Source organism: Delphinapterus leucas, chromosome 1, assembly GCF_059928025.1.
Source record: "Delphinapterus leucas isolate spDelLeu-1000000601 "Yukka" chromosome 1, BTC_Dleu_Yukka2, whole genome shotgun sequence".
NCBI lineage: Eukaryota > Metazoa > Chordata > Mammalia > Artiodactyla > Monodontidae > Delphinapterus > Delphinapterus leucas.
The window spans coordinates 151,212,844-151,239,264 of record NC_143129.1 but is presented as its reverse complement, the minus strand read 5'-3'; the positions used below and the strand labels follow the sequence as shown (position 1 = coordinate 151,239,264).

The 26,421-nt window shown below is 56.5% G+C and overlaps 1 protein-coding gene across 1 annotated transcript; it reads right to left on the bottom strand.

Annotated features, from left to right (window-relative positions):
* Nucleotides 1-342: 342 nt before the first annotated feature.
* Nucleotides 343-25,499, bottom strand: LOC111175785 (metalloprotease TIKI2). The gene is made up of 5 exons (XM_089912333.1): nucleotides 25,440-25,499; nucleotides 23,308-23,437; nucleotides 12,849-12,939; nucleotides 9,387-9,698; nucleotides 343-990 (listed from the first exon to the last, which is right to left on the bottom strand). The coding sequence occupies exons 1-5, from the start codon at nucleotides 25,497-25,499 to the stop codon at nucleotides 771-773; spliced, it is 813 nt and encodes a 270-aa protein (XP_089768459.1). The 3' UTR covers nucleotides 343-770.
* Between the last annotated feature and the right edge of the window lie 922 nt (nucleotides 25,500-26,421).

Genomic DNA, 26,421 nt, shown 5'->3' with positions numbered 1-26,421 from the left:
TGTGACCTGGGGCAACAACCTTACTCTCTTTGGCGAGTTTAACCATCTGTCACATGGGGCTGTGGGACCACTTCCTTCAGCACCAACATCCCTTCCCCCACCCAAGAGCTTTGGCTGGAACACATACCAAGAAGTCTGGAGGGCCAGTTCACAGACACTCAGGGTTTTCAAAATAGCAGCATTCTCTTTCGTAAAGTATCTTCCCAGCCCTAGGATGCATCCAGGGGAAGGAAGGACCGTTAGCGTTCACATCTCTGGCTCCCAAATCCAGCTTCACAAAAGCTAAGCCTGTCTGCCTGCCCCTCCCTCTGAGGTCCCTACAGTGGGAGAAGCCAAACCCGGATGCTGGAGGCTTCCGCTGATCCAGAAGCAAGCCAGTTCGAAGCCACGGTCCCCATGAGGTGGCAGACGTCCTGGCAACGTGGGTTCACCTCCTGGGTTGGCGATGGGGCTAGTTAAAGTGTTATTAACATTGGCCACATAAAAATAGTTTTATCAGTAGAATAAATACATTTTCCTTTTTTAATATGGACACATATTTTACAAAACAGCCCCATAGCACTATGGGAAATTAAGATCCTTCTACAAAAAAGAAGATGTAACTCGGGTACAATAAAGCTCTAGTGTTCTAACGGATCCCGTCTGGACTACCCATGAGGTGTCTGGCACCCCTGGAGGTGGTGGCAGGGGCTGTGGGTGTGGCCGCAGACCCTCCCATCGGTTTCTCTGGCTTCTTTCTCTGCACCCGGCAGGGAGGTGGGCGGCCGAGGTCAGGAGAGCCTGAGGGTGTGCAGCAGGAAGGGGGCTGTGATGCTGGCAGCGATGGCGGGGAGGAGGCCCAGGGTGGGCTGCGAGCGGCTGGGCGCTGAGCTGCTGGCCAGCCCTGGCTCTTCCTGCTGCTGGCGCGGGTCGGAGAGCTGGAAGGGGGGCTTGGCTGTTCCGGAGCTCTGCGTGGTCTGGAAGGGCAGTGGTGGTGGCGAGGCGGTGGTGCTGGGGGGAGAAAAATACATGGAACGTGGAACAGCCTCTTAGCAGCCTTGTCCTGGGCTGTGGTCTTAGGGTTCAGATCCAACTTTTTATTGAATCTGTTTTTTTCCACATAAAATGGAGAAGGAAACAAAGGGCTCAGACAAGGAAAGTGAGCAGCCCAGAGCCACACAGTCGACCTCAAGGGTGACCACTCAAGAGTACTGGGTCCCAGGCAGAGAGAAGTGAAGTGTTTCAGAGAAGATCCATCTGGGGTCACGCTGCAGCAGGCAGCCCTCTCACCTCTGTATGCAGGTGCCCCTGGCCTCCTGCTGCCCTCCCCTCCCCAGTCTGAAATAAACAGAAAACAAAACAAAACACACAAACAACCACCCCATCTCACCCTCATTATCACGGCTATCGTTTACTGAGAGCCCACTGGGAATCCGCACTTTATAAGAAGCATCTCTGGTCCTCAAAACAAACGTTCAATGCGCCGCACTACCCCCTTTCACCAGATGAGAAAATGGAGGCTCAGCGAGGCTCCCTGGGCCAGGTCACAGAGGGAGTGGGGCGGCGCCTCGGAGGGCAGGCGCCTCTAGGGGCCTCACTCTGCCTAATCACAGGGAGTGTCAGTGAAGGTGGTCCCTCATGAACTTATAAAAATAGAAGCCAATTTGGAGGTCATGGGTGAGGTTCTTGGCTCAAGGAAGCCTACGTGAAAGAGAGGGAAGTACTGAGACAGAGAAATAAAAAGAGATGAAGTGCAGAAGGAATTGGCGGGTCAATGTCAGCACTTGGTGGCATCGGGAAGTCGAGGGGAGGGCAGGGGCCAGGACCAGGTCACTGGCTCAGGTCCTGGAGAGAGAGATAGGAAATGATGAACAAAGAGAGGGGCAGAGGGCAGGACAGGGACTGGGGAAGAGAGTTGACAATGACGGAGGCATAACAAAGAGAGACCAAGGGGGAGAAGGCTCTGGGATGAAGGAAAGGGCTGGGCCCCAGAAGCGATGGGCTCACACCTGCCCTGTGCAGCCCCGGGGGGCAGGAGGCAGAGGGAGATGCAGGGGGAGGACCCGACAAAGCCCATCACCCCAGAGGGTCAAAGATGGGAGGGGAAGGCCAGGGGCAGGGGGCACACAGAGGGGCCCCAACCCAGTGTGGAGCCCGGATGGCCTCCAGGAAGAGGTGACACTGCAGTCAGCTGTGAAGGCCGCGAGTCCAGCTTGCACGTGGCTGAGGGCACTCCCGGCGGCGTCTGTGCCCAGCATGTAGGACCCGTTAACATCTAATCCTCATGACAACACTACGAGGCAGGTAAGACTATTATCCCATTTTACTTGTGAAGAAACCAAGGCACAAAGAGGGTAAGTAACTTGCTCCAGGACACACGGCAGGGACAGGGTCTGAACCGGGCACCCAGTGGGTGCTCACCAGCAGTTGATGGCGGGGCAGGAAGCTTGCCCCTCCCTGGGCATCTGCAGAGTGGGCAGCCTCCTCCACGTGGGACACTGCAGTGCTTACCCTCCCTCCCTGATGGGCCGTTCACTCCCCAGGTCAGCTGGGATCCCCCCCCCTCCCCGGTCCCACACTGGCCACGTTTCCACATGCTGGGCATGAGGCCCTGACAACTGGCCATATCACCACGGTGAGCTCTGTAATCACCACCACTGCAGCCCAGCCCCACCTCTGTCCCAGCCGGACCCTCTCACACAGCCTGGTTCGGCCTCGGGGGGTGGTGGGCAGGGCAGCCCGGGGGTCACAAGCACATCCCTGCCTGCACGGGGTCTGGGACACCTGCTCTGGCATCCGTGTCCGTGTGCCCTCAGAAAAGGAGAGGCTTGTCACTCCCTGCCCTGTCCCTCCCCCTCTCCTCTAGTCCTGGTCATGCTGTGGCCACAGGAACCCACACATCCTTGTGTGAGGTCCTTCTCACCCTGGACTCTATAGTTGTGATGTGTGTGTTCCTCTGTCTATAGAAATTCCCATAGAACTAATCAGGAGAGGAGGGAGCAAATGCTTGTCACACACCATGGGTGGCGGGAAGGTGTTCCTGAACAGAGGTTGTGTGGGAAGCACCGGAAGGGAGGGGGCAGACCAGGCAGCTTTGAACGCCCCTTATGACTCCCCCAAATCCGGCCCGTTGTACCTCCCACCCCACGCCGGCCTTCAGAGCACCCGAGACCTCTCACATGGCCTGCTGCGGGCTGACCTCACCTTTCTGGGCTCTCCCAGCACACACCACCATCCCCAGTCACACCTAATGTCCTGCTGCCATTTTCTGACTCACCTTTGAAGGCCTGATTCAACAGTCTCCTCACCTGGAGGCCTCTTTGATTTGTCCTCCTGCCCCTAAGGCCACCTGGGAGAGTTGAGGCTCCCATGAAGCCTTGCGCATTTCTCACTGGTCACACTGTGTCATTGACACCTATTTATGCGCACGAGGTTTGAATGGGTTTCATATGTAAGGTGCAGAACATTGCCAGGCGCACCGGAAGTGCTGTATGGTGTTGGCTATTTTTAGCACTATTATTATGTGTGTGTCCTTGTCTCTCTCACTAAAAGCATCCTCCATTTATGGAGCACTTCCTGTGTGCCGGCAGACACTGTGCTTGATGCTATACACGTGTCATCTTATCATTATTCCCATTTTCAAGATGGGGAAACTGAGCCTGAAGACGTGCACCAGGCTGTCTGCCTCCCCGGCCCCAGCTGGGCTGTGGTGCCATCCCTAACTGCGCAGACGGAGAGCACGGGAGTGAAGCATGGTTCTTCCTGCCGAGACCTCGCACACCCGTGGGTGGAGGCTTGCCAGGGTCAGAGAGGAGGCCCCCAGTGGCCTCAGTCCCTGGAGGGTATTGTGCCCACGCCCAGCAGGATCACTACCACAGTCCCTTCCCTCCCCTTCTTTGCTAATGAAGGGTTCCTCCCAGCTGCTGCCCCCATCTTTCCAGCCCGAGCAGCTGGGAGGCCAGGAAGGCTGGCCTCAGGAGAGAAGGCTGAGCTGCCACTTGGGGTGCCCAGAGAGGGGCCCAGCAGCCCCCGCCGTCAGAAGAAGGACCAAGTAGGAATCATGAAAACCATGTCTCACAAGGTGCCCAAAGGCATTTGCTTTCACACTTTGAAAACCAAAGATGCAAACTCCCCCTTGGAGCCTGAGTGGGGGAATTATTGCTTGGAAGGCGTCCCAGGAAAACGGGGTGAGGTTAGTGGGGTGTGGACAGAAAGCCCCTCCAAATGCCCCCACCTCTTGGACCCACTCTGCTCACAAAGCCCAGTCCAGATCCCAGCCCCACCCCCCCAGGCCCTCGCTGGGGAACAGCGTCTCATGGCAAAGTGGCCTCGAAGCCAAACCAAACACTCTGAGTGTTCCTCTCCGCAGACGGCTGGCACCAAGGGCCGAGTGCGCTCGGAGCCGACAGGGCCCCTTGTGTGGGAAGGGCCCCTCTGCCTGGGTGGAAGGCAGAAGCCCGATGTCCCCGTTTGTTGCGTGACTTTGGGCAGGTCCTGCCCTCTAGGCCTCAGTTTCCCCGTGTGTACAACGAAGGAACAGCATCAGACCCTCGGACTTTAAAATGTTTTCTAGCAGCAGAAGCCAGAAGTGAGATCTTAGGCAGAAGCCCGGGTATAAAGCACAGGAAAGCAGGGCTAGTGCCTGAGATGTGTCAGCTGGCTGCCCCAAGGCTCATCTGTAGGGCTTCCTGGAGTAGGGCCCCAATCCTGCACTAGGGGGTCTCTAAGAGCCATCAGGGCTGGGGCTGGGGAGTCCTGGGGCTGTGGCTTTCTTGCGATACAAAGGTGGTGGGCCGCTCAGTGGATTCCGAGGAGACAAAGTGGAGATGGAGCTGGGGGCACGAGGGCCTGGCTGACGGGTGGCCCTGCTGGCCGGAGTGGAGCTTGCGATATGACCCAGCTGGAACTGTCTGGGCAGACCGGTCAGACGCAGGCAGAGATCTAAAGGGACCGGCTTGCCCACAGCTCCCTGTCCTGGTATCTAAGGCCCACGCCAGCCTCCAGGCCTTTGGCCACATGGTCTTCTCTGCTGGGAATGCCTTCACTCTCCCCTCACTGGGTCACTTCGACTTTCAGGGCCCTCAGCCCTCCATCCCCCGCTGGCTGGATTCCTCGCCAGGCAGAGGCAGAGTGGCCGTGACTCCAGGGCTCTTTCGGCTGCACCACAGCAGGGAGCCGTCCCTGTCCAGCCATGACCCACGACTCTTCCTGCTCTATCCCCACCAGCACTGGACACGGGCTGGGCACCCGGCATGTAGCCAACTCGCTTCTGTTTAATGATGTGCTCACCCAGGGGCTCATTTAAGCCTAATATGCACTGAAGGCCCAGGAGTCGCTTCCTGCTGGGAGATGGGGCGTGTGGCATCCTAGACCAGACTCTGAGAGTCAGCCACCAACACTGGGGACAGCTGTTACTGAGTGTCACCGGTGGTCTGAGGCCAGCTCACCGCTTTACAAGCACCATCTTTTTATTCTAAGCCTCCGAGTGAGTACGAGGAGGGGCTGGGGATTCTGCCTGAATTCCTCTGTGCTTTTATCCACTGAGTGACCCTGTTCCCCATTTCTCCTGGGGGCATCGTCCTCTAATCAGACGAGGTCCTGGCCTCATGCAGAGATGCTGAGCACCCTGTATGGTACCAGGAGAAAGCCTGGCTGTGCTGGGGGAAAGGTGAGCTGGAGAAACTCAGGGCAGGATGGTAGGTCAGTGGGAGGCGGGCAGAGCCCTCCCAGGGGCCCAGGGGGAGGGGAAACGGTTCTCTTCCCCTCTGCGGGGGCTCGGGCCATCTGCTCAAACCTCTGGAGAAACCAAGGCCCAGGAGGACAATGACCCTCTGTGCACGTGCGTCCTGCACCCCCGTCCCTGCATGGTGGCACCTACAGGGCTCTGCAGCCACCACATACAGACGCCCACCTCTGCACCTGGCCTCCGTCCATGCCCGGAGCCCGGGAAACGCTCTCTTCCCTGCACCTGCCCCCTCATGACTGTCCTTCCCGATGGCCCAGTGCTCTGCTCCCTTGTTTATCCAACCCACTGGGGGACTGGGGGAACAACAGAGCTGGCATGACCCCCAGAGGCCAGTCAAGGCCCTAGCTGTGCAAAGTACAAACCAAGGATTGTCACAGATCCAACTGATTGGGGCAGTGCCCTGCACACAGTTAGCGTGGCAATGGTCTCCTCCCTGGCGTGCCCCCTGGCCACAGCCCTGCTGCCTGCTCCTGGCTCTCAGATGCGGGGGTTCCCTGAGACCATTCTGCCGCTGCTACACAGCCATCTGCGGACACATGCCGGGCCCCTTTCACAGGTCCCCATAAATCATCCTGCCACGGGCTGCTGCTTCTCTAAACTTCCTTCGATGTGTTTACATCTGGAGTAATGAGGGGCGAGGCAAGGCCAGCCTGCTCCAGGTGGCACTTCGGCCCTCTCTCCGCTCGCTCCCCCTCTTCTCTCACTCATGCATGCAGTCGACAAACCCTCAGCGAGGCCTCCGGTGACCCAGAGAAGTCCACCCCAGCTCTGGTCCCCAGGGCCTCCCGGCCTAGAAACACAAGCAAGCGACTGCCATCTGTGGACCTGTGCCAGGACAGGGGCACCCACGGGATACCCACGGTCGGCGGGGGGAGGCTATGGGATGCAGAGGAGAGGGGCACAGGGAACACGCTGTGGGGAGGATGGGGAGAAGGGAGGAGACGCTTGCCAGGCGAGGGCAGCAGGGGCGTCTGCGTGGTGCTGGACGAATGTGACCCCCAGCATCAGACAGCCCTGATTCTGTAGGTTCTGACTCCATACCTGACTTGCTGCAAGGTCTTGGGCAAGTTACCTGACCTCGCTGAGCCTCAGTTTCCTCCTTGGTCAAGCGAAGCCTACTTCCTGGACTCTTGACAGGGCTGGGGGATGTGAGGGATGTCAGTGGCTGGCACAGCAGGAGCTCAGCAAGTGTCCACTCACATCCACCCCCCCGCAGAGAGAGAAGCAAGGACAAAGGTGGGGGTGGGCCGTGCATGGTCCACTGCAGGGCAGCACACAGCTTGGCCAGGACGGGTCCCAGGTATCCCACAGGAGGAGGGCCAGCAGGTGAGGCGGGAAGGAGGCAAAGGCTCTGCATCCAGGCTGAGCAGCAGGAAGTTTACCTGGTGGGGCGGGGCGAGGGAAAGCACTGGGAATCTCAGGCTGAGGATGGTAATGTGCTGGGACACGGCTAGGAGCCAGAGACCCGTTAGGGCCCCGCCGTAAGATCACAGGTGGGAGATGAGCTGGGAGAGGGGATGGAGAGCAGGGGATGCATCCGGTGGGATTTAGGGGGAAGCAAATGAGAAAACTCTGAACGGAATTAAAGCTCCAAGGAAAACAATATTGTCAGAAGGGCTACAGATGGGCCCCAGGTCTCCCTCCAGAGAGCTCTCCTCTGCTCCCTCTCGGAGAACCGGAAACTTGGGATTGCTAGGAGGATGGGTGGGCTGAGACCCAGGAGTGACGGAAGCTGTGCCCTGCACCTGGGCCCCTCTGGGACCTCAGGGCCGGCTTCCCTGCGACGCAGAGAAACTTTCAACAAATAGGCTGCCTGTTGGTGGAAATTTCCTTCTCCAGCCCAACCAGATGGAAGAAAGTTATCCAGCCACAATTTACCTGTTGGGACTGAAAAGGGGTCCCTCTTGCCAAAGAAAAGCTGTTTTCTTCTCCTGAAACCAGGTTCTGTGTTTCAGAGAGACGTGTTTCCTGTGTTTCAGGAAACCGTGTGGAGTCATTTGCCGAAATTTACCTTTCAGACGTGGTTAGGGGTTGGGGGTCCGTGGCTGGAGCTGGCAGCCCAGCCTCCTGTCACCCTGTGGGCTGGGCCCACTGCTGGCCGGGTCTGGTTGCCCGGCGGGTTGATCGGGGCCCTGGGGGAACGGTCTGATTGCAGTTCTTTATGGGCCGCCAGTGCCTCCCTGGCAGCCTGCGAGCCTCCCCAGGACTGAGAAGTGGCTCTTGGTAACTCTGTGCCCTCACTCCCGGTGGGAAAGAAGCAGCCCGTGCCGGGCACACGAGCCAACTGTGTCGAGGCCAGTATAGCTACAGCGGTGCCTCCATCTTGGGCAGGCTGGGCCGGTGGGGCCTCTGCAGAAGCACGTCTCCCGGGAACCCAAGTTAGGCGCTTTGAAGCCAACACAGGCCCAAAGGAGGAATGGACTCTTACTTTACTTGCTGGAAGTCTTTTTAAGACAGCGCACACCCTGCAGTTTAAGACAGTGGGTTGGACTCTGTCAACTTTTTGTCTATGACTCAGAGACCTGGCTGAGGGAAGGTCATGAAGGGGGTTCCTGTACGACCCTGGACAAGCCCCCATCCCGGGCCTTGGTTCACCGTCTATAAATGCAGAGCTGGGTCCGCGTTTCCCCAAGCTGCTCAGAAGGCTCCAGTGCGCATTCAGCACGTGGCTTCCCCAGCCCCTGTGCCACACATTCCAATACACGGGGTCTGTGGTGGGGCCTGGGGTATTATTTAACAAGTACCCGAGGTGATTCTTTCTGGGGATGCTGAGCAAAATCCCAGATGATGATTTTTAGGGTTCACGTGGAGACTCTTGAGTCTCCGAAGGCCCAGTGCTGGATCACAATGTCCAGGGCAGGGCTACTGCAGTGGGCAGGGCTCTGTCCTTCCCTGACAGTCACTCCCTGGGTGCTCTGGTGATGCTGTTCACCAGATGTGGAGATTTCTGCCTAAAAGTGGAATCAAGGGAGACCGCTCTGTGCTGAGCCCGCAGGTGGAGGTTGGAAGACGGCATCTGGGTTACAGCAGGAGTTTTGGTGACAGACAGGCCAAGGGAGTGGTGCAGGCAGACACACAGGCAGAGGACAGACAGGTATCAGTACGGTAGGACGATTTCTGCACCAGCCCGTCTCCAACAAGGTTTTATCACAAACCCCCCAGCCCCTCCCAGGACAGAGCCCACGCCATCACCCGCCATGTCTCTCCTGCACGCGGGATACCTCTTGCAGCCTCCCTGCCAGCGGGTCGGCTGCTCAGGCCGTCCAGGCCCAGAGAGCTCACAGCTTTCTGGTTTGGCCGTCCTGCTTTCACCTTCTGGCCCATGGGACAAACGGGGTCTGCTTCGCACCCATCACGCATCCAAGAAAGCTAAGGGCGAAGCAGACTTTTGTCCACTGCACCTGAAGGAAGCTTCTATTCCTTCACCTTCAAATGGAGAAAACTGAAAGGTCAGGTGTAAGCGTGCTCTACAAACCCCGAAGCATGAACAGAAGGATCCTCTGTGAACAGGGACAAGCCAGTTTCCGATCGAGTACCCACCTGCCACGCTTCCTTAGAGCCGCGCACGCGGACAACAGAGTGTGTCCGGCCCTGGGTGGGTCTCAGGTAGGCAGACCAGAGAGAGGCCCAGCTCCCGGTAGACCTGCCCCTCCCAGCTCACCTGTCCTCGATGCGGACCCAGAGGTCATTGAACTGCCGTGGCCGCTGGGGTTTGTTCTGTCTCTTGTGCCATTTCTTCTGTCTCCCGAACTCCTCCAGCTGGCTGAGGCTGTCGGGTAGCAGGAGGTGCGGGGACAGGGCTGGGTCCTCCTCCTCAGGCGGGGCAGTGGGGGCTGCCGAGGGGACCGCAGGGATGGCAGCAGCTGGGGTCGCCTGGGCGGGGCTCGCCGAGGTCCCCTCGGGTGGAGGTGCCGGGCTCCGGGCAACAGGGCTGGAAAGGGGCAACCGCACGTGAGGCACGCGTGTTGGGGCGTGTCATTCAGGTGCGACGGGGCACGCAATTCAGTGGGAAAGTTGTCACGGCAGGAGAAGATGCCAGGGTGCCCGGCTGAGGGTCACCCAGGAAAAGCATCTCCTGGTGTTGCGAGATAGAGCTTTGGTTCGTCCTTTCATTTATTGATTCAGTAGATATTTATGGAGCATCTACCTGGCACCAGGAACTTTTTAGGTAATGGGTATTAATAGCGAACAAAATAGACAAAGCCCCCGTCCTCTTAGCACTTACATTCCGAAGCGGGAGACAGAGAGTAAGATGGGCCGGATGTCAGATGGTGATAACTGCTGAGGAGAAAAATAAAGCAGGGGCAGGAGGGAGAGCGTGGGCCGTGGGGGGAGGGGGCGTTGTTGGCAGGGAGGACAGTCTGGTCCCTGTTGGTGACATGTGAGCCCAGACTAGCAGGAGTGAGAGGGTGAGCCCTGGGCAGGTTTCTGGGAGCATATCTGATCTTGGTCAGGGCCTCGTTCATTCAACAAGCTCTGGCTGAGGGACTTGAGGTGAGTTACCCAACTTCCCTGTGTTGTGCCTCAGTCTCCTGCTCTGGAAAATGGGGATATTACAGCTGGTACTTTCCTAGCGGCATCACGATGATTTTGTGAGTTAACACAGGCAAAGCACTCAGAACGGTGGCTGGCAAATAGCAGCTGAAACATTTCAGTAATTAACTGGCTTAAATATGATATATTAACATTATTGCTGTGCCATTCGTCCAAGCATCCACTCATGCATTCAACGCTGGCCTCCTGAGCAGCTTTCCAGGGGAGGCAGGACTGTGTTGAGCACGTAGAACTCAAGGTGGAGGCAGACGGACACGGGTTCACATCCTGGCTCTGCACCTTCCAGGCTATGTGACTAAGGGCAGGGACACAAGTGTCCAAGAAACAGCTGGCTATAAACGGAGTTAATACTACTCACTTCATAGGGTTGTCATGAGGATGAAGGAGACGAGGTCTTAACATAGTGCCCGGCACAGAACCGGCCTCTCTTTAATGTCACCCTCGAGCAAACAGAGCTGTCTGCAGCAGGCACTGACGTGCGATTAAGTGTGTGGCGTGGACTCCACATGCCATACGGCGGTGCGCAGGCACCCCTCAGCCTGGGAACACCCTCTGCTCCTCTCCCTTTTATTCTTCCCTCTCTGTGGTCCAAACGGAATTCCTTCTGGGGACATCTGACCCTGGGGGAAGTTGGTCCTGGTCCCGAGAATTGTAAAGGCAAGCCGGCACCCAAGGGAGGCTGTCCCCCAACTCCGCTCCCGCGTGCACGATGTCCTTGAAGGACAGAAGGCCATCAGCTCAGCCTGTCCTCCTCCAGCCCTCACGGCAACCCCAGATTCCCAGGGTCCAGGAGACGCCGCAGCTGCTGGGGAGATAATTCAAAACAGGCAGACAAAAAGACGGGTCCAGGAAGCACCTGTGGCTGATGACGGCTTTTATTGTTGGGGCCTCCTCGGCATCCCCACCCCCCTCACCCCACCCACAGGACTTCAGCCTGCACTCAGAGACTCAGGCTGAGAGCGGGGCCTGCGGGGAGTGGGGGGATACCTGTTCTAATGCCTGGGCTCTGAGACGAATAGGAGCGGAGGCAGCCCCGCCGGCCTGCCCGCCCCCCGCGCTGTCCGGACCCACACAATGAGCTTTGAGGTGGAGGTCCTTGGGGCTGTGAGGAGGAGCTTGAGGAAGGTCTTGTCCCCGAGGCTACCTTGGGTCCCTCGTCCCTCCAACTGACGCCTACCCTTGGCCCGGTACAAACTGATCTGTGCTGGGCTCCGGTGGTCAGGAAGGGCGCTCAGGTTAGGCTGACTCAGATGAGAAGAGGGAGGAGTCCGAGGTGAGAGCGTTTAAGTTCCTCCAGAAGTGCCATAGAGACGGGGGAGGGCATCAGCCTGGAGCTGGGAGACCAGAGGCTCAAGGCCCCAGGCCTCATCTTTGCAGAGTGAATAGCAAGGCTGCAATCATTCCTGAGCACTCCCACCCCTGAGCCTCGCCCCCAGCCCCTGAGGCAGTACAGGTTGTGGTGAGGACCTTAGGAAGGCCCTAGAGCTAGACTGGCATTAACATGAGCTGTGTGTCCTTCTGCAAGTGGCTTTGCCTCCCTGGGCCTCAGGTTCCTCAGTTTTAAGGTGGGGCTACTCATAGTTCCTGCCTCACAGGGTTGTTGTGAGGATTTAATGAGTTGAAAGCGCTTAGAGCCCGACACGGAGTGAACAGTCAATAAGCATTAGCTGGGACTATTCAAGCTTCTTTTGGACGCTGGGTTTTATAACGTCATGGACAGGGGCCGAAATCCCACTCCGGCCATCCCTGTGAGGACGGTTCCTGCACAGGTTGGTGCACAAGTTGCATGGAAGCCCTGGGTTTCAGGATCCTGTTGTTGTCTTCTAGGGCTGCCCAGCACGTGCCGACACCTCTCCGTGCCCGGCCTGGTGCTGGCACTGTGGACCATGGGTGAACCCAGCTGGCCTCTGCCCTCAGGCATCTTCCAGCCTGAGGGGGGCAGAAAACCCACACAGGAAGCGAGGATGGCCACTGTGCGCAGTATATGTCTCTTTGGGCGGGGCGAGTGCGCCCTGGCAGGGAGGTCAGGCGAGGGAATTGCTGCCAAGAGGCAGCAGTGAGGAGGTGTGGTCAGAGGAAGGTGAGGACCAGGTGTGGGCAGGGCTGGGACACAGGGAAGAGGCCTGGCCAGGGCTCGTCCTAAACGTGGCTCCATCTCGATTCAGGGCCTGGGCATCCACCAGGTCCTCTAGGCAGCAACCCGGGAGTCCTACAGAGTCCTTGCGCCCCACCGATCGCCAGTCTCTAAATCCTGAACATCTCTCAAAACTTAACGCTCCTCCCATTCCCACCTTCACTGCTTTCCCACCGCCCTGACCTCCTGCCACTACTGCACACCAAGCTCCTTCCCGGTCTCCCCACCTCCAGCCTAGCCCCCACTCTTGGGTGCCTGGCGAAGGCCAGTCGCTAGGAGGCCCCATCTCACCAGAGGCTCCTTCAAGACTCTGCCCCGCAGGCCTGAGCGGGAAGGCGGGGTGCAGCCTGCCATACAGCACGTGGTCAGCAGGGCCCGTGGACCAGCATCAGTGGGCCAGCAAGTCCCACGACCCCAGATGTCCCAGCTGCTTACCTGTGGATGGTCTGTCCTGCAGGCGTGTGCTCCACCTCCAGCCCTGCCTGCCGAAGGACGTCGATGACTGTGTTGTTCCCCAGAAAGTGACCTGGAACACAAGAGACAAAGTGGGCTCAGCCACATAGCAGGTCATCAGCAACTGGGGACAGCCTCAGGCCAACGACCTACACCAAAGTCAAGGGCAGGCCTCCCTGAAAGGCAGTATGGAGTAGCTGGAAAATGGGCTGGTGCCACCCTGCCTGGGTCCAAATCCTGGCTCTGCTGCTCATTGGTTGTACCACCCTGTGCCTCAGTTTCCCCATCTGTAAAGTGGGAATGTCTGTATTAGCAGTCTCTAGGGCTGTTGTGAGGACTCCGGGAACGGTGGCTGGCATGCAGCAACGGCTCACAGTGTTTATTTACTGTTGCATCACTGTGCCCCACACCATCAAACTGACCCCAGCCCTGGACTGTCCAGGCAGGGACAACCTCCAGTAGTCAGACAAGGTCCAGCTCTGAGGTCTATGGCTCATCCTTGTCAGTTCCACCAGCAACTTGAGGCTCCCTGCCTTAGCATGGGAATGGGGTTCTGTGTGGGCATGTCTATCTCCTCACCAGGCTCCATGGGGCAGAGACCGCATGGCTACTGCCCCACACGTGCTCAGTATGTGTTGGCTGGATCTAAGACTTCGAAGATTCATTTGTTCACCATCTATCCAACATTTATGGATCACACACTTGACCCAGGCCCTGGGGCGGGCCCTGAGGACACAATGAGGTGTAAGATTCTGGGGAAGGAGTAATAGGACCCTGTGTGGGGCGCGGAGGGGGCTGGTCTCCATCTCACACTCCACCCCTAACCATTCATTCAACAGACGTTTATGATGCGTTTGCTCTGTGGCCAGCCCTGGGCTAGACACTGAGAATATAGAAATGAATCATTTGGTCCACAGCCCCAGATGAGACCAGGCACGCCCTCTGGCTGGACGCAGGCTCGAGGTCTGAGAACACGGTGGAGGCTCTCCCAGGCTCCGGTTAGGGGAGGCCAGTCGCTGTTGGGAGTCAGCCCCGGACAAGCCCCTCCTCCTCGCTGGGCCTGTCTCCCCACTCATTCAATGCAGGCAAAGTGGTGGTGGCCCCTGCGCCCTCCCAGCCCGTGTCCTTCCCCCGAAGCCCCACTTCCACAGGCAGTTCACTCCCCTCCTGCTCACCATTCATCCCAGAACCTGGGGGGAATTCCTGCACTATTATTCTAATTGCCTGTGACGGGTGGTGACAGGTGGGAAGCTGGAAGGTCAGCATGTTGACAACCCCAGGGTGGTGGACGAGCTTTTTGGAGAGGCTCCGGCGCAGAGGAAGTGAGGCTGGGAGTGCACAGTGGCTGGAACAGGGGGGTGAACCCCATAGCCCACAGCCGCCCAGCCCTGCACACCTCTGGGCTGGTTTCAAGACTCCCCAACAAGTCCCCCACCCAACAGTCTCTCTCTCGGTGAATTGTCACAGTCCCTGAAATCCCACCTCTGGATCACAGCAAAAAAAAAAAAATCACAGGTCTGGGAATGGGAGACTTGGACTAGAACCCACCACACTCGCTCTGAGACCTTGGGCAGACCCACCAAGAGCCTGTATGCTCTTGGTGTCTCTGTGTACAGGGAGGGATTGGGCTGCACCATGGGCTCCCCTCGCTCTCACATTCATGGGGAAGGCATTAGCTTGACTCCAGAGACCCTTATGAAATTGTACTCTCCCTCCCTCCCTCCCTCCCTCCTCCTCTCCCTCCCTCCCTCCTCCTCTCCCTCCCTCCCTCCTCCTCTCCCTCCCTCCCTCCTCCTCTCCCTCCCTCCCTCCCTCCCTCCTCCTCTCCCTCCTTTTCTCTACCTATTTATTGCATTTATCTGACGAACACTGATTGAGTGCATATCCAGTGCTGGATGGTGATGAACAGGTAGGGGCTTGTTCTAGGCACTCACGGTCTTGAGAATCAAGGTCTTTTGATCCAGGGTAAGTACTATGCCGAGGGAAGCACACAAGGTGGTGAGCGTGCACAGGAGGCCGCTAATCTAACCTGGGGGCAGGGTGGACTCCCTGGAGGAGGCATCCCTAGCTGAGGGATGGGATCAGAGTTAACTAGGTGAGGATGAGAGTGGGGTGGCACAGGGTGGGGCGGGGCATGTTCTAGGTAGGGGGAACAGCATGTGCAGAGACTGTGAGGTCAGTGAGGCTCACCTGGGAGCCAGTTGCAGAAGACACATGGACAACGACCTCGCAGCTCTGGCCCTGACCCAGTGCTGGCTGTAGAGGATGGAAGACCTAGGCTTCTGCCAAGGCTCTGAGTCTCCCGTACGTGATCCTGAGCAATCAGCTGCCCTGCTGCCAGCCTCAGTTTCCCTGTCTGTCAGATGGGCCTGGATCCCTGTGGCTGCCTCCCTGGGGAGGCTGTAAGGTCCCAACGAGGCAGGAGGAGTGAAAGTCCTTTGGAAAAGCCCAGCATGCACACTTGAGTGAGGGGCTGAGCCATCCCTGGCTGTGGCCACAGAGTCGACCCCACTCTTGCCTGCCCCCCGAACTGATCAGGCTAGAACTGGGCGTGGTGGCCTCCAGCGCACAGGCTGCAGGAACTCCCTGCCCACAGCTCTTGGAATGCACTCCTGGCAGCAAAGCAATTCCTTCCCTGCCTCCATGGAGACCCATTTAAAGACAGGGGCCTCCAGGCCCAGCCGTGGTCCACGCAGATTTCAAGAGCCGTAGGGAAAACAGGCCACCTCAGGCTATACCGGAGTAGCACGAATATTTACTGATGGCCGTGTGGCCACTCTAAAAGGAGCATTCCAGGAGCTGGCAGAGGGGGCATCCGGAGGAGCCCAAGCCTTACAGGATGCTGGCCGGACCCTGAGCACTGCCTGACAACGTTTCAGTGTCTGGTCTGCACCCTGCCCGTTCCCTCAACCTCAGTGGTTCCAGGCCCTTACTGTGTATTTTAAGACCCTAAACAGAAGACTTCAGATACTTGGAGAAATGAGAAGCAATCAGCAATGATTTTTCCAAATTCCTATCCCCTCCTTCTCTAAGCCACACTGGCCTTCACCTCCTTCCCTCCAGGGTGGGGAGGTGTCCGCCCCCTGCCAGGGGCAGCTCCTGCAGGAGGCCCCTCCCACGGGGTTCCTGCCCCAGGACTGTCCAGAGCAAGCCCTCACTCCCGAGACCAGGTTCCCATCGCGACCCCCTCTTTGCCCTCTTTGGGGCTTGTTTTCCTCAGGACCCCACGACACCGTTCTGTCCTGTTTTCTTCGTACTCCTCTCACGGCTCCCTCTCTGTCCTCCTCGTAGGTTCCCCTTTCCCTTGCCCGATGAATGTGGGTGTCCCTGGGAACCCTTTCCACAGCCTTCTTTTCTTCTCACTCTATTCACAATCGGTGGAATGTGAATCCATCCATTCATATGGCTTCAGTTACCACTCTGGACCTGCTGCCCCAGCCCAGACCCATTTGTCCAGCAGCCTCCTGGGCATCTCCACCCAACATCCTCCAGAGCCTCCCCCTCCCCTCCTGGATGTGTCTCAGCTGAGTTCCACCATCCAAGTCAGATGGGCGCGTCTCCACTCCTCCTTCCCTCTCTTCATCCTCATCCATTCGGTCACCAGAATACCCTGGATTTTACCTCCTAACCATGCTTGGCCCTGGCCCAGGTCACCATCACCTGCCTGAATCACTGCAGACAGCAGCCTCCTTGCTCTTTCCGGTTCACCCTCTTCACCATGGCTGGAATGAGCTCCCCACACCCTGGAGCTGCCTCTGTCAGAATGTGTCCCCAACAAGCCACTTGAGGGGAGACCAACAGCTTTTCGAGGGCAGGGGCCACGCCTGATCCAGCTTTGTCCCCAGGGCTAAGATCAAGTCTGGCACAGGGCGGTAGCTTCATGAATGTTTGTTGAATGAATGAATGACAGAATCTGTTACTCCCTGTCCTTTCCATGATCTCGTCTTATCCCCAGGAGACCTGAGCTTGAGGATCCCTTCCCCTCACAGCTGTGGCCCAGCCCCTTGGTGATCCTCCTGCAGATCCCACCAATCCCAGGAGCTTGGCTGTCAGAGCAGCCCCGCAGTCAGGGCCCAGTGCATGTCGTCCCCAGGGGCTGGCAGACAGGGCTTGGGCTTGCCTCCAAGGTCACAAATCCCGAAAAAGGCACCACATCCATCCTGGAACCTGCAGGGAAGGTGTGGAAAGTTTCCAAAGGGGCCCCTCGCTGTCACAGCTTAGCCTACATGGCTCGCCCAGGCTCCCGGCGTCTCCTGGCCACTGTTCAGCAGCTCCTTCCAGCATTGACGGCTGCTCTCTGGCCAGCTGTCTTCAGGAAGGAACATCCCATTTCATCTGCTGAGGCCGTGTGGACCAGGAGAGGAGGGAAGAGAGGGAGGACAGTGGGGGCGGGGCACACAGAGCCACAGAGCGGGAGAGAGGGACACACGGAGAGAGGCAGAGAAAGAAGAGACGCTCAGAGACAGACAGGGAGGGGGAGAGAGCTCCAGAACACAGGGAGCCAGAGAGAAGAAAGAAGAGAGGAGGTGACAGGGGCTGGGAGACAGGCTGCAACAGACACAGAGACACAGAGGCAACAGGAAGGAGAGAAGGAAAAGGAGAGATGTCGGGACAGAGAGAAAGAGATACAAGGAGACACAGGTAGAGAAGGAAGGAGAGGAGGGAGAAAGAGGAGAGAGGAGAAGGAGAACCCAGAAACAAAAACAAAGGGCACGGGGGCTTCCCTGGTGGCGCAGTGGTTGAGAGTCCGCCTGCTGATGCAGGGGACACGGGTTCGTGTCCGGGTCTGGGAAGATCCCACATGCCGCGGAGCGGCTGGGCCCGTGAGCCATGGCCGCTGAGCCTGCGCGTCCGGAGCCTGTGCTCCGCAACGGGAGAGGCCACAACAGTGAGAGGCCCGCGTACCGCTAAAAAACCAAAAAAACAAAGGGCACGGAGGAGAGATCCATACACCAAAGACACCAAGGAAGGCTTCCTGGAAGAGGGGCCCAGGAAGGGTGGATTCAAGCAGATATATTGGAGGGGGTAGAGTTGGGAAACAGGCAAGGGGAGGAGCAAGGGCCTGGAGGAGGATTATAGGTTTGACAAATTGTAAGGCTGGTTTGGTGACTGTGTCCCCTGACCACGCAAGCCAGAGTGCCACTTAAGGGACATCATATACAGGCAGGGGAGGTGTCCTGATCTGAGTGGGCGGAGCCCCGTGATGTTGTAGTGCAGAGACAAAGGCTCCGCTTCTTCCAGGCACAAGCAGGCCTGTGCTAGGGCACAAGGCTCATCGGCTGGGCATAGCCCAACAGCCCCCATTTACCCTCTGACATGAAAGGCGGGGTAGGACAGAGCTAAGAATCCTGTCCTGAGGTTAGGACAGAAAACCTGGCTCGACAGCCAACCAGCTGTGTAACCTCAGGCAGTCTCCTTCCCCTCTCTGTCCCAGTTTCCCTACAAAGGTCTCATGGGTCCTCCCACCTCTGTGATTCCATCATGTGATGACCTGAAGGCAAACTCCTCCTCAGTGAGTCTCCTGGGCACAAGATGCTTTTCAGATATTATTTCATTTCATCTTCACAAAAGCATTTCCAGGTACTGCCAGTTTGCGATGAGGGAGCTGGAGCTCAGCTAGAGGACGGGACTTGCTGAAGGTCACACAGCCGGTAAAAGGCAAAGCTTGGGCTTCCATCCAGAGATGTCCTAGTTGGCTGCATGGCCGGTACATCTACTCTGAAGTACTGGATGCTGCGAGCGATCCTGAGCTCACGTTCTGGGGGCAGCGAATCGTCAGAAACATGTGTCCCCTCCAGGTTTCACCAGATCAGAGAGGAGAGTGTGTGAGTATTCAGCTCGAAGAATATGCCAGTTAACAGGGCAATTTCAAGACAGTACTGGGGGGCTTAGTGGAGGGGAGGAGGGGAGAACCAGATGTTCCCACAAAAGCTCCAAAGTAACACGGGCTCCCCTTGGCCAGCACACATGTTTTCTCTCCAGTGAGTCCAATGGGTTTCCAGTTTTCTCTTCCTGGAAGAGGGAGTCCAAGCCCATATTTATGTTCCGTCTGAAATTAATGCAAGGGGAACTATCAAGTGTTACTCTCGCTGCCAGGATCAGCCGCCAGGTATCAAGCAACAGCGGTGTTTGTTTACCCGAGGAAGTGTGACAGGAGAGCTAGACAGATGGACAGGTGGATGGAGAATTGGGGGGTACCTCGGGGCTTCGAACCTCCCAAGGAGGGTCCGTCTGGGAAACTGGCAGAGCCGAGCTTTCGTTCTCCTGCTCTGCCGGCCAGGCAGGGCTGGACTGGGGCCTTTTCAGTTCAGCAAGGACTGAGATGATGTCTCCCCTGTACCCAGTTTTGTGCCAGGAGCTGAGACACATGGTCCCCACCCTGGAGGACATCACAGGGTGGAGGTGAGACAGACACGCAAACAATTACAGGGCAGTGTGAGCTATGCAGTGAGGGAGGGACGCCGGGGCTACGGGGCTGAAGAGGAAGGGACAGGACACAGACTAGGGGTCAGCCTCCTCCTTGGGCCCTGCCCTTGTCCCACAATGAGGACATAAGCCCTGGGGGTTTTGAGGAACCTGTACCCTGGAGGGGTACAGGCCTGAAGCCGCAGAGCCTCCTCCACAAGCCTTCACTGGGACCTCCTACATGTCGGGCACGTGCCAAGCCCTGGGGACCCTGAGATAGGTTAGACGTGGGGCCGTTCCCTCCTGGGGTCTCAGGCAGTGACCACGCAGAGTGGTTTGAGGTCAGCATGAGGCACTGTGGGGAGAGCCCTGGAGATGGAGCCTGTGATGGGTTCTGTGAACTGCAGGGGGCAGTGCCCAGTGCAGGGCTCGCTGCGGTCATGGTTACCACTCTATAACACCCAGAGGCTCCTTTCCCAGAATGTCAGCACCCAGCACCCCAGGAGAGCACCGTGTTGGCCAACCATGCAGGCAGGGACAGGGCCCAACGTCCTGAGCCTCACTGTGCCTTGGAGCTGAGACCGGCCGTGGGGGTCTCCCTGCAGGGTCCCAGCTGGGTCCTCAGAGGCCACCGAGCACTTCTGCCCCATCCCCTGGACAGCCCTGCTCTCCCCTGGGTGGGAGTCCCGTTCTTGGAGGACCGTGGGCTCTGAAATAATACTGACAGCGCAAGAGCTCACGTGCACCAGGCCTGAGCTGCACGTGTGCTGCCCACTGATGCCAGGCTCCTCTTAGAGGGACCCTGAGGGCCAAGAGAAGCCAAGTACCTGGTCTGCCCAGGCTCCTTCCTACGAGGACAGGCGCTGAGGTCCTCACGCAAGCAGTCAGGCTCTGAAGCCCATGCCCTTCACCTAGGACACTCTCTCCTCCCCCTGCCTTCCCCACATGCCCAGCAAGAGTGCTGAGCCCTTAGCTGACATTCCAGGTGCCCTAGCTCACAGACAGAGGTCCAACCTGGTCCAGAGGGCAGGGCTGGCTCCAGTTAGGGACAAGCTAGCAGATGGGATGCTCCTCTGGCTGGCTGGATGCTCTGGGCTGAAACAGGAAGGGTGACCCTGGCCAAGGATCTCAGCCTGGAGCAGGCGTGCCAGCTGCCAGATGTGTACATGGTGGGGCGGCCGGGCCCTTTGAAACACCGTCGGAAAACTCTGAAACACTTCTGGATGCTGTGGCCTCATGTTCCAAAGTGGGGAGAATGGCAGGCCGTGCGCATTTGCCCGGGAGGAGAGAAAGTGGCTGGGCATGTGCTATTTGCTGGGTCCCTCGTTCTAAGGTTACCAGGGCCCTACATGGGCTGTGGCTGCTCTTCTGAGCTCAGCCATGAGCTCTGAGGAGTTTTTGTTCCTGAGGCCCCTGAGTGGAGAACCAGCGGGGGAAGGAGGTGGCTGGGGTCTTGCCCTGAGGACTGTAGGGATGAAGAGAGGAATTGGAAGGCAGCTGGACATGCATCAGGGAAATTTCAACCAACCAATTCTCACCTCCTCCAGGAAGTCTTCTCTGACCTACCCTCTCCTTCCTAGACTAGGAGATGACAAATGTGCTCAGCATGAGCAGAGCTGTGATAGGGAAATCCTGTGGGACTATGGGATCCCAGAGAAGAGGTCACAGAAGGCCCAGGCAGGAGAAGGGAAGGTCATTCTCAGGAGAACAGAGGGCCCAAGTAGCAGCTGGATGGCTTTTTAGGGAGATAGGCATCAGAAAGAATGGCCTAATCAGTGTTGACCATTGTTCCACTCCAGTTCTAAGATTCTCTCACTTCTCATCTCCACCTTGATTTACCCATCTGCCAAATGGGATAATAAATACAATCCTGTCTCCCTCCAGGAGGCACTGAGGACGTGAAAGCCACGTAAGCTGATGGATATGGGTGTTCTTCAAGCAGGACGGTGCCCACTCTCCAAGGAGCAATTGCTGTTATTAATTTTTAAATGTTGCTGGTGTTCTGTGTGTCGGCTTCTATCTCGCCCTTCTCTCAAGCCCGGGTCTTCACCATGAGTCGACTTCTGTGTCCCAGCCCCACAGGAGTGTTCCTGATTATGGGCCTGTGGCACCTCAGCTGGGGCTCAAGAGAGGCTGGCGCAGCCTGGAGGCTGGGTGTGCTGGATGGGCAGGTGCTCGGGGTAACAGCTACAGCAACTCTGTCTCCGATGCTCACACAGCCTGGCTTTTAACTCGTCAAATCCTGCTTTATGCTTGGACTTCTGCTTCCTGTGGGTGGGTGGTGTGGGAGACAGGTGGCAGCAGTCCTATGTGGAGGAATTTCCAGGCCCTAGCGGGCTCTTAGCTCCATACTCCTCCCAAGGAATCCAAGAGAGACTGAAGCAAACTCTGCTAGAGGGTTAGAATTCTATGATGATGGAAGGCTGGAATATCAGAACCACAGTCTTAGAACAACAGGCCGTTAGGGTCAAAGGACTTTGTAAGGTCAGAAGTTAGAATTATATTCAGGCTGTAGCACACTGGGGTTACAGAATATACCAGTGGCTCTCAGAGTTCAGAATGAATGGGCCCTGCAGGCTAACTGGTCTACCCTTGAGTCTGGCTTGTGTCTCCAACCCAGCTCAGCCAGCCCCCACATTATGCATTCTGTTCCAGATCTCAGGATGGCTGAACAAGTGAACACAACCTGAGAGCCCCTCTCCCTCCACCCCAGAGGCCTGGGGCCCAAGAGATACCATGTGACTGAATGGAGTGAACTTGTTTCTGGGTGATTTGGTCTAGTATGTCTTTATAGAACATCTCCTGGGTGTTGGCAATTCTGCGGAGATATGGGCCTGCCCGGGAGTAGTTCACAATCAGCGGGATGCTTATTGAGCAGTGGGTGCTAGGAAGAAATCAGGAAAAGGCCTGGAGTGTAGATGCATCTACCTTTACACCCTGGATGTCCAGTGTTGCTGTAGAAAATCTTACAAGCTGTGATTTGGGACTGCTGCAGGTTCACAGGCCCTCAGTCACCAATCAGTATGGTCTATGTTCCCAGCAATCAGAGCAGATATGGGGCAGGCATGTGGCCTAATCCAGGTCCACAGCAGACACCCCTAATCAATCAGACCTCTTCTCTGCTGAGCTTCAATATGGTCTTGTCATCCTTTATATACCACACTCCAGGCCACCATACCAATCAATCACAGTTGGCTCATGATATGAAATTCATTTAACTTCCTGTCAGTGTCAGTTCTTGTGGCCAATCTCTCTTACATTTACATCAAATGTTCTCCTGTCTTCAAACCAAGAACCAGCTCCCAGGCCCCTCTTTCTCCGCACATGACTTCAACCTCTGCTTTACAGAGTGGAGCTCTGATTAGAAGCCATCAGGTCACCTTTCCACCACCAAATTACCTTCTTGCCAGCCTTCTCCCTTCTCCAACTATAGGTGAGGAAGTGCCCTTTTCTATCCAAGGCCATATCCTCTACCTGAGCTCTGGCCCCCACCTTTCCTGCCTTCTTGGAAACTTGGGCTAGTCATTTCCCCCAATTTCTCTCCTGTATCATTGGCCTCACCCCTCCTATTGTATGCTTTTCAGCATGTTTTAGGCTTGCTCGATTCTCTCCTATCTGAAGAGAAGGCGGGTGGGTGGGAGAAACAATACAGTTACCAACTTTTAATTTTGCCAAATAAGGGCTCTGAAAGCCCTGTTTGTCTCATATCACCACTATTTTCTTTTTAAAGAGAAAGATATTTAACTTCAAACACAGTAGAAGGAAGATAATTTCAGAATATAAGCCTGTAAATTTAATACACTTCATTAATAAAAAAATTCACCATGTTGTACTTATTTTTCTCAGTTATTCGTAGGCCAGAGGAAATCCGAGGACGCACTTAAGATCTCTGAGGACACGTAGGCTCAGCTTGTCAAACTGTATGGGCCTGGCAGTCTGGAATCAGCCCTCCCCTAACCCTGGGCTGGTGCACCCCTCCATGGCAGTGGCCTGGCTCCTTCCAGAACATCCAGGTTTGCACACTGGCCACAGTCACCTCCCAAGGAGGCAGGGCTTCCATCTGGGCCCCCAGCTGTCACCCAGGCCTGCTCAGAGTTGTCACACATGTCCACACCCCAACTGCCCTGGAACCTGCTGAATAACTTCCAGAGGAGGTCAAACAGCTCCTGAATACAGAAACAGCCCAAACGCTAAGGAGAGTACTCTTCTGTGGGATGTACCAGCTAAAAAGACACTCTCCTACAAAATCGTCAACCTTTCTGGAAGTATACAGCAAGGGCACCATGTACGGGGGGAAATGGCCAGGACCAGGACCCAAGAGGCCAGGATTCAAGTTGAACGTCTGCCTGCAAGGCCTTGAGGAAGCCATTCATCTGCTCTGGGCCTTAGTTTTCATCTGCAAAATGAGTATAATAACCCCCTTCTCGTGGGCTTATTGTGAAGATCAGAGGTAATGTAATCTAAGAGCCTGGAATGGTGGCTGGCCCACAGGAGGGTCTCTATGATAAGGATCCCTCCACCACAGTAGAGAGTGTAATGCTATTATCTAAAGTACATCTAGCACAGTCTGATGAGGCAGGTGTATTATCCCCATTTTACAGATGAGAGACTGAGGTCCTTGGAGGTGAAATGGCTTTCCCAAACTCTCTTAATTAACAGTGATGGAACCCGGCTTTATGCCCAGGCATCCTGACTGCAAAGCTCTGACCCTTTGCATCAAATCTCCCTGTAGAGCAGAGCAGAGGAGGGACCAGTCAGCCTGCAGCACTGGGAATCCCAGTCTGTGCTTGTGGACTCTCAGGAAGGGGTTCTGGAGCAGGGGTGGGCTGGGGAAGGATCTGGATGGGCACGGGGGGTGGCCAGGCAGGTGGAGGCTCTTTCTCTCCCTCACCCTAGTGAGCCTGACGCTGGTCTCAGGCTGGTAAAATGACAGAACCTCAGGCTATAGAATGACAGGATGGGCAAGGCCAGGCTGTGGGTGGCTGGGAGTCTTATAATCATATTTCTGTCCTAAGCTATTTCCTAGAGACATTCATGAAACTGGAGCTGAGAGACTGATGCACGAACAGACACCCTCTGGGGGATGGCGAGGTGTATTTCCAGGGGCACAGACCCTCCCTCCCTCCCTCCCACAGTGCCTTCTTTGAGGGCCGGACAGGGGATGGGCAACGAGTCAGGCTGACTCAGGTCCCCAGTGCTCGGGGGTCTGGGAAGGCCTGAGTTGGAAAAGGCACCCAGACGGGAACGTGTGCCATGGAGCCTGTGCATCTGTAGGTTGCATGCTGCCGAAGAGTGCTGGGCCTGTCCCTGCATGTACGTCCTCAGACTGCCTTTGGATGTGGGACTCAGTAGCTATGTGGCCATAAGGACACAGCAAGGCAGGCATGGACTTCTGTCACCACGAGTTGTGTGTGGACATGTCCCATGCTGACACACTGTTACAGGTCCTCTCAGCTGGCTCCCTGAACGCACATGAGAACAGAGCCCCTGGCCACAGCTCTGGGCCACGGGGACCAGTCCTGGCTCTGTCCCCAACTCGCCATGAGCTTCACCCACGTCCTGGCGTCTGTGGAACTCAGTCTGCCCATGGCTATGATGAGGTGGGCAGGCTCGAGCTTGGAGGCTGAGTCCAGCTTTGAAATGCTCAGGTCGAGGGTAGATGTGCAGCACCGAGCAGGCCTGCTCCAGGTGTTGCTGAGCCAGAAGTGGCAGCTGCTGGCAGGACATGCCCACAGCCCCGGGCCTGTTGCCATAGGACAGACGGTCTCTAAGAGCCAAGGTGGGGCTCCCATTGCCCTCACTTTACTGCTGGGCTGCTCTAAGCTCTCCAGGCCAGGAGACCAGGATTGGAGGATCTGGTCAACATTCATTCATCTGTTCCTTCCTTCACTCATTCATTCTTTCATACCTTCACTGAGCTCGAAACATATTACACATGACTGAAAAACACAGGCATGATGAGGTGAAGACTGCCTTCCTGGAGCTCAGGACGCTGGCAGGAGACAGAGCCAGCACCCTGCACTGGCTCCACCATGGGGAGCAGCCTGGAAGTGGGGAGAGGACCAGGAGGCTGGAGCTGATGGAGGCTTTGGACCAGGACAGTGGCAGTGGGGATGGACAGAGTAGACAGTGGTGAGGTCTTTTTGGTGGTCTGTCAAAAAAACTGACCAGGCCCGTGCTCTCCGACTGCCAGCGATGGCGGGTCTGGGCACCACGCTCCAGCGCCATCCATTTTCAGGGCTAGTTGATTCAGCAGAACCTCCAGAACGAACATGATCCTGCCAACATCTTGATTTCAGCCCAGTGAAATCCATTTCGGAGTTTTGAGCTCCAGGACGCCGTGTGGCTGACAGGGTCTTGGTGCTCCGGCCTGGTGTCAGACCTGAGCCTCTGAGGTGGGAGAGCCGAGTTCAGGACATTGGACCACCAGAGACCTCCCGGCCCCACATGATATTAATCTGCGAGAGCTCTCCCAGAGATCTCTGTCTCAACGCTAAGACCCAGCTCCATCCATCGTTCAGCAAACTACCAGTGCTGGACGCCCCATGCCAAACAACTAGTAAGACAGGGACACAACCCCACCCATTAGCAGAGAGGCTGCCTAAAATCATAATAAGTTCACAGACACCCCAAAACACACCACCGGACGTGACCCTGCCCACCAGAGAGACAAGATCCAGCCCCACCCACCAGAACACAGGCACCAGTCTCCCCCCACCAGGAAGCCTACACAAGCCACTGAACCAACCTCACCCACTGGGGTAGACACCAAAAACAACAGGAACTATGAACCTGCAGCCTGCGAAAAGGAGACCCCAAGCACAGTAAGTTAAGCAAAATGAGAAGACAGAGAAATATACAGCAGATGAAGGAGCAAGGTAAAAACCCACCAGACCAAACAAATGAAGAGGAAATAGGCAGTCTACCTGAAAAAGAATTCAGAATAATGATAGTAAACATGATCCAAAATCTTGGAAATAGAACAGAGAAAACACAAGAAACATTTAACAAGGCCCTAGAAGAACTAAAGAGTAAACAAACAATTATGAACAACATAATAAATGAAATTAAAAATTCTCTAGAAGGAATCAATAGCAGAATAACTGAGGCAGAAGAACGGATAAGTGACCTGGAAAATAAAATAGTGGAA